The following is an 8,262-nucleotide window of genomic DNA, read 5'->3' as shown; positions in this document are numbered from 1 at the left end:
TTCTGTCTGAAGCAGGGAATAACAAGTCAATTTCTCACAAGGTCTGGGAAACTTGTCAGTGGTCTTTTTAATAAGCAACAGTGAAAAGATAAATAATTTATATCATAGGTAACAAACAGTTTAAGTAAAAGAAATACTTTTAAAAAAACTTCTGGTTTTATATCATTTGAACATATAATATAGCAGTAATAATCTGAGGAAAATACATACATAAAATGTCAGATTTTAAATTCAGTGTATCATATATCTAAGTGCAAAATTAGCCACCAGGATTTAAAAAAAAAAAAAAGAAAGAAAGAAAGAAATGAAGATATACAACAAAATGAGAGACAAATTTCCCCAAATTTAGGAATTATACATAGTTCAGTAATTAGATCAAAAGATCAAATCCACGATTTTGTTAGCAAACATGCAAAAACACCAAAACAGATGTGGAACCACCACACTCATTACTATCATTTTATTTTTATGAAAAGCACCAGACAGTTGCATGCAGAGCCAAACCAACAAACTCGGAACATTCATTCTTTAGTACTATCACTGTTTCAGATCATTAAATAAAAAATAATCCAAGTGCATTCACGTACATGGCCACCCAGTTTCAGTTACACCAATTTTCTTTAGGTAAATCCCTGATTACATTTGTTTGCTCATTATAGAATAATTAAATATTGTGTTGAATTTTAAAAAACTACAATGGAATGTGAATTGGCAGTGGAGCAAATGATGTACCTATCACATTGTCTTCACTGGAAAGAAGGGTTGAGGCAAACTGGTATTTATTTTATTAAATAAAGAAATTAATGCCACCAATTTATACAATGCTCAGAGCAAAGGTTTATGTGTTAGTGCAACTGGGCTTGATCTGGGAGTTCTCAAAATATTGATTCCAAATAACCTGGAATCCTGTAATGACTGAATCCCAGATGTGGTCCATATTCGTGGGAACCTACGATAAGCACCTAAAGACTCTAGTTGCATTAGAACCAAACTTTGCTAGGTAACAATTAAAACAAAACCTAGGAGAAAGGCCCTCCTTTGAAGAGTTTTTAATCCAAATGACAACACCAGTCTCAACCCACAAACTTCTGACTTTGACTACCAGTACCAAAAGTCTTGGTATCAAAATGACGTGCTGCACTGCCTGTGCTTTTTATTCTTCCTACTAGCTGTCTACTGGGGAAACAAACTAAAGCAAAAGTGTTATGCTTGTGCTTTTAAATTTCAAAATAGTCAAAACAGGTTGTGTGGAGACAGCAATAAGGAGATCTCCAGGACGTTGTTTTAAATAGATATCAAAATTTTTTAAGGCAATGTGTCTGAGGCTTATTTTCTCATTGTTGATATTACCTCCCATACTAAGGATGATTTTTGTGTGTGATCACCTTCTTGGGGTCTAACCCAAAGCCCATTCAAGTCAAGACGGATGCAAGGGGCTTCCAGCAAGCTTTAGAACAGACCTTTAAAAAGAATCTTTTCATGAAAAGAATAATTAAAAAACCCTTTTTAACCACAGTTTTAAAGAACAGGTAACCGATAGTATCTAAGAAAATATTAACCATACCAGTGAAATTAAAATGTAAAAAGGACTGGGTAATGCATAGTTATTTAATCCATTAATTCATATAACAAAACTGCATTAAAAAAGAGTTTCAATTGGTATTATTGAAAACTGTTTGGAGTACAGACTGTAGCCCCTTGTAACACACCTAAGCAATTTACATGTCCAGATATAGAATCCCAAAAGTTACAGCCTTTTGGCATAACAATTAACAACTAGAACTGTCTGTCTCTTTTATTTTCTCGATACTAGTTTCTTTATGCAGTGCTTTGCTTTTTTCTTCCTTCTTTTTGTGTTGATTTAGCATGTTTTCAGACTCCCCACTGGTGGAAACAGGATCTAAAACTACAACAGATTCTGTCTCTTTTTCACTGGTAGAAGCTTTTCTTGTAAATCCTGTATGACTAGGTGATCTAAAGAAAAAAGAATAAATATATGAATACAGGTAGCAGACTATAGCTGTTACATATACATAGTAGTACACTAAATGTAAATCACATTACCCCTTCTGAATTATTTTTAAGCTATCCACACCAGATATTTAACAGGAAAAATTAACTTACAAAGCACTGAAAAAATCCTCAGACTATGAAGGAATCAGTTGAAAAATAATCTTAAGAATCTGTTTTCCCCCAGTATCTCTCAGAGCCGGATTTAGGTTCCCCTATATTCACTGGAGGAGCTGCACCCAAAGAAAAGGCATAGTTTCTGTAGGCTATAGACTAACAGTACTGTATCTTGAAGGGAGAACATGGCTTCTCCTCCACATCTGCATCCCAGAACAACTCGAACGGAGCTTCTGCTATACTAAACTTTACTGCATGCTAGGCAGATAGAGGTAAATAACCAGATTTTCCAGGGTGGCACAGCACCAACAGGCTGCTAGCAGTCTCAAGGGGAGAGAGTGGGAACAATTTCTGAGAATTCAGCTTCTGGATTTGCTGAAGTGCAGAGGGCACTGGATCTACATTCTGTACTTCAGAAATGGGATTATGTCTGCATGGCTTGCAATGAAGATATTTTTGTAGATAAAAAGTCCTCTGAGCACAGAGGGAGGAGGGTCAGAGACACCAGGATGATTTGTCTAGGCTAGCATCATGGTATAAACATTAAAAGCACTTGTACATATTCAGAATGTACATGTCACTTGTACATATTCATTTGTACTGGTGTAGGAAACATGCAGGAAATTTTTTAGATTAGATAAAATGCACCAGCACAAAACAAGGCAAACACTGGAACAGCAGGACCTCAGCAAGTCACAGGTAGGGATATGCCTGTGCCATCTTAAGGCTGCCCTCAAGACCTAGCTTGTTACATATATAGTCAGGCAGACAGCTCACAGCATGGGCTTACACTTCCTTCATGATGCTTTCCAGAGCATGTGGGACTCCACGTACCTGTGGGCTTCCTACAGGTTGGTATGTAACCTGATGTGTTTAGAGAGACTGTCCTCAAGGCAGTTACACATACATACTAGGCACATCTGCTCCGAACAGGGCCTTCCACAATGGTGTGAACACAATATAGATGTCTCCACTGATACAGCTACAACCACCAAACTGGTCAGGTACAAAAATGCTTAGTGCAGCAAGGTCCTACACGTACCAGTGAGCGCACAGCTCAGCTCTCATGGGAAGCCTCACTATAGAGCTGCTGAATGCAACTGCATCTACTAGTCAACAGCCATATTTTATTTTTCTGCTTACATAGAAGGAATGGCCTTACATACTGCTGTTAAGATAACACTGTCAAAGGGAAAAAGTAGAATCAACTGGAGGGCAGAAGAAGAAATTCGTGCAGTGGATCCACCTGCTATGGAACTATCCTCTACTGCGACAGTCTTTGTCTCAGAGAGAAAGACACAGAAAAAAAAGGGTCACTCTCACTCAACAATTAGAGCATGGAGCTGAGAGCACTGGCCAAATATACAGGTTAAAAAAAAAATCATAGAAACAACAGTTGTTGCATTTTCTGTTTCAGAAAGAATTTACTCAGCTTGTTACTGAAGCAATGGATGTATCAAATGAAATTCCATGTTCGAGCTTTAATTACAAGAATTGTCTCTAACATTAGAACTTCGGTATAAGTTAATTAATTCAGAAATTGATGCTAATAGATACAGTCTCAAACTCATTTGACTATCATCAGAAGGTAGTGATTTCATGAGGAAAATAATGCTTACTTTATGCAAAAGTTGCCAATCATTCCGGAAAATACAAGGTGGAGTATTTTGAATGTTATAGCAAATTAAACTTTTTAAAGCAGTATAACCAGAAGAGGGTTATTTTAAAAAGTGCTACCTCTGAAAAGCTGATTGCCCAACACTATAAAAATGGTCAAAGCCATAAATGCCAAGTTCATTTTTATTTCACTTTGGAGGTAACTATCTTTCAAATCCCAACAGCTGGACTATTTAATACAATCTGGTGAATCAAAGTATAATTCTTCACTGGGCTCACAGCGGGGAGTCTGCATTAGTGTATGGCAGCATTCCAGCAACCGATGCACAGCCAAACACTCTGAAGTCTGTTTCATTTATAACAAAAATGGATAAAACGGCAATCATATTTACCACCTTCAAAGGACAGAAAAATGAAAGATGTCGATATAAAGTAGTTTAATGGAGAAAACTAGTGATTAAATCAGCGTTTCAGGCATAAAAATAAGAATTACTACTCAGACTTCGTTTTACTAGCATTCCACTCTTCAAATCCTTCACACTGCTGCTGCACCGGCCTCAAGTGCTGCTGTTACAGCTGAGGTATTGTTAAAAATTATTAACCCATTTATCAGGTATTCATAGCTCATTTGCAACAGTTTGTCAAGAGCAGAATGCAAGTATAGTAAAGTTTCAGTGCAAGAATGAACATAATTTTGGTGGCCTCTCTCAAAAAACAATTTTTGCTGCTATAAATAAAGCTGGAAAAAGCAATTAGTGCAGATACAGCTAGCTACAGATTTGAACAGTGACAAATTTGTCGAGTCAAGGTATTTGCATCTAGCTCTATGCAGAGCTTTCTCTTCATTAAGATTGTTAATGTTAACAGTATTCTTGTTATTTGTTCAGCTATATATTTAAGCCAGAAATTGGAAACCTAGTGTTATTGTACTCATCTATATATAATTGTTTTAAGTTTGCATATATTGTAGTCACATGTATTACGACTAAATACACAAAATTCGTACTGTTTATCCATGATAAATACATTTTAGATTAATTGTATAAGATATGCAAACTCTCATGTAGCATTGTTAGAGTGATATAGGAGTATCACAAGCAATATATTCCATTTTTAGAGTTATAGAAGTTACAGAAGATGTAATAATAAAGGGTTATAACTCACGGACCTGTGAGCTATTGCTGTGCCTTCTGTAAATAATTTACAGTAGCAGTACAAAAACGCAAACTAAGGATTGGATTGTTAACTGATACGTGGATTTTCCTTGTTTCCATCGGTTACTATTACAAACCTAACATTATTTAACCTTGCTTGGTGTTTTATTCATGAAACTGTTTTAATATATTTCCATCAGAAATCAGAATTTTGTGTAAATATCACACAAATTTTTTTGGACAAAGTCCTGCCCATATGTAGATGCAGAAGCCTAAAGGAAACGATCCAAGGAAAACACTGTATTAAAATCCATGTTTCTTACACCCTACTTAGAAAACGCTGACAAAAGCCTATTCCAGCAAAGACTGGTTCCCCAAGTACATTGAGTATGGTATATTCCAGGTAGATACAATCTTGCTCTGCCTGGGACCTGACCTGGCATGACTGAAGTCATTTCTGATCCAAAAGCCAACATTTGGATGGCATCAAATGAGTATACTTCGTCTTTCAGCAAGCTCCCTAATCTAGCACACTGAAATGCCTATAATCTCTTTTCAAAGCAAAATTGCTTTTAAAGTTTCAAAATAAACTCAGCTGGTGCTATACCTTACCCCAGGAAGATCATACTGGAAGCGTTACGCTAATTTTACAGTTGCCCACCACCAGTTGCTTCTTCGTACCGATTAAAAACCATGGCTGCATCTCAGTAACAGCTTGTTACTTCTCTGCTCTGCCCCCCGCCCCTATTTTTCTACAGGATCCCCAGAACTGAAGACAAACTTCATTCATGCGCAACATAGCTCATACAAACGAGCTAGGCTCACAGGGGAGAACGGAAGCCTGCATGAAAAAAGCCTCTTACCAACCTATAATCTGGCACAGTACCACAGGGCAGTTTTACGGACTACTGCTACTCTAATCTCTGCATCCTTTCCGTACTGCCATACTAGGATAGCTGGCCAAATAACAACAGCTCAGCTGTCCTGCCTCTGACCCACATTAAACAGCCCATTGTGTCAGCCTATATAGGATAGTGGGTCTCAACTCTGCAGAAGGCCACTGCGGTCCATCTGTTGCATGCCAGACCACAAGAGGTGGGTCAAATTTATCCTCAGTTTATGCATTTATTAAATATTTCAGAACTTGTAACAAGACATGGAATACAACAGACAGGACCGAAGACTAACACTCAAAAAATAGCAAGAAACACACAAATTATTACTGTTAGTCTTATCAGTCTTTACTAAACCAAAAAATTCTGTCATGGTGTAGCATTTTTCAAACGGAAATTACAGGGCATACAGACAGTGACGCTAGCGAATTAAGTCTGTTGGTTCCTCGGGTCTTTCCTCCTCCTTCTGATACTTTCTAATGCTAGATGCTTGTGAAGAAAGTACAAGAAACCCTCTCCATGTCAGGAATCCCTCTACTAGCTGAGTAGAAATTTGTCAACATAACAGCAGAACTGAATTTTAGACAAGCTTTAGCATGCTGCAGTAAGTCATGGGAAAATTGTTCCCATTTTTAAGCACTTTTCTCTGACAATGCTCAAAAAGATGGGCAAATTAATTTAAATGATGACTCTTGAAGAGCTGCTACCCACACTAAGAGTCAGAGTACACAGAACATACAGTTTAAGAAAAATACATCTGGCAGTTGCTTTTAAAATGGTTAAAAATGAGAAGACTCTCAAACTTCCAGAACATCCCATTGTTTTCTTCCTCTGTTGTTCAGACTAAATTGCCCATGTTCAAGCTGCACTGGAAAACCTTTGTAGTTCTGCCTAGCTGAGGCTGAGCTGCTTCCCGCAGAGCTGGTAGATGATTCAGGGGTACTAAGATTACAGCCGGGAGAAGGAGGACAAATCCTTTAATTGTATAAAATCATCAGATTAAGACTAACCTCCTCTGTGGTTCACTCCGTTAACAGAGAACTCTGCTGCCCAGAAACAAAATGTTTACAAAGTGCTGGGGGAAAAAAAAAAAGAGGGGCAGAACCAGACACACCTTTCCTTTCTGTGTCTGCACGCCACAGGGAGCCACAGGAACTCTCTGCTCTCAAGAAAACAAAATTGTCACCTATTCTCTCCTGAGAAATTGTCACAGAATTACACTCATGCTGGGTCAAACATTTAGGAAGAGATTTGTAGAGGAAGTTACCTGAATACTGAAGGCCTCTGTTTCTCTATATGACACATGACTTGCACCTTTTCCAGCTAAACTCACTCCAGCTAAACTTCACACATTCCAAATCAGCTGCTTAATGGCCTCAGACCTTTGTTTTAATAATTTCCTGTACTGAATAATACCTAAATTATCAGTATAATTTGGGTTCAAAACCCAAATTTTTCTTCTGAATTAATTTCTCTGACTGATATATCATGAATTAGTTTGATTCCAGGGAAGTTTCAGAATTAACCTATATTTGTTCATGTTACAGCCCATTTCCATAATCCCTCCTTAAGCAACTAACACAAGCGTCCCAGCCGATTCAGTTAGGCTAACGCCTTCGTAACACTTAAGACCACGAGTAACCCCACTGATGTGTGGAGCCCTATTTAAACCAGCCACTGACATCCTGATCCCATTAGCACTAAGGTTAGATCGCCATCTACTAGGGCGGGAGGAGGAATCCAAGATTTTGCTCAATGCCCTGACTTTTGTGTAAGTATCGTTCATAGATATATTTTCAAGACTGGGTCTCTACCAAACACACGACCTTCTCTCTCCCTGAGACCAGGTGCGCTTAACTGTTACTCCACATGAAGCAAGAATGCTGAACAGGGCTGTGAGCATTTAACCATCTGTAAGTATTACTCCTCCTCCTTGAGATTACAAGCCTTTGTAAATGGCTGGTGTAGCAAAGAGAAACACCTCATGCATGAATATCTGTAAGGTTTTCTATAGGAAGCTATGCATTAAAATCTAGCTGAAGGAAAAAGGGTAAATACTGCACTGGAAGGGACACCTGGTAATTACGAGACGTGCAATCCTCTGCTGCGCTGTCAAAGGTTTGCTTAGCTGCTGAAAACAGTTGATGTAGGTCACGACTTTGTCAGTTTTCAAGGAACTGCAAAAGATGACAGCTACATCGCTTTACCTGAGGTGTGAACGAGGAGAAGAAGAGCATGCCTTTGTCATTTAGGGTATCTGGTCAAAGCAACATGTTTGTTTGGTTAACATGGGCTAGGCCTACCTAAGCAAGTAGTGTGAGGCAATAGGAGCAGAGCTGGAGAGAGAAACAATTTGTGCTGAGGAGCGATGTCCTCATAATATCTGTTTCAGGGGTTTTACATTGAACTAGCTCTTGTGTGGCCCCTGGCCTGAGCAGCCATTAAAGGCTGGAGCACATCTTCTGATTTAG

At 38.3% G+C, this 8,262-nt stretch overlaps 1 protein-coding gene across 5 annotated transcripts in view; it reads right to left on the bottom strand.

Moving 5' to 3' along the window:
* Positions 1-42: 42 nt before the first annotated feature.
* The window catches only part of SHTN1 (shootin 1), a 67,187-nt gene continuing 58,967 nt past the window's right edge, over positions 43-8,262 (bottom strand). For all 5 annotated transcript variants that reach the window (XM_068951621.1, XM_068951625.1, XM_068951623.1 and 2 more), the window contains one exon: positions 43-1,974. In XM_068951621.1, the coding sequence (XP_068807722.1) occupies positions 1,770-1,974 (205 nt within the window). In that variant the 3' untranslated portion in view covers positions 43-1,769. The remainder of the gene's footprint in view (positions 1,975-8,262) is intronic.

The sequence above is a fragment of the Struthio camelus genome, chromosome 7 (genome assembly GCF_040807025.1).
Source record: "Struthio camelus isolate bStrCam1 chromosome 7, bStrCam1.hap1, whole genome shotgun sequence".
Taxonomy (NCBI): domain Eukaryota; kingdom Metazoa; phylum Chordata; class Aves; order Struthioniformes; family Struthionidae; genus Struthio; species Struthio camelus.
Note: the sequence above shows the minus strand (reverse complement) of the source record. Positions and strands in the feature narration are given on the sequence as shown.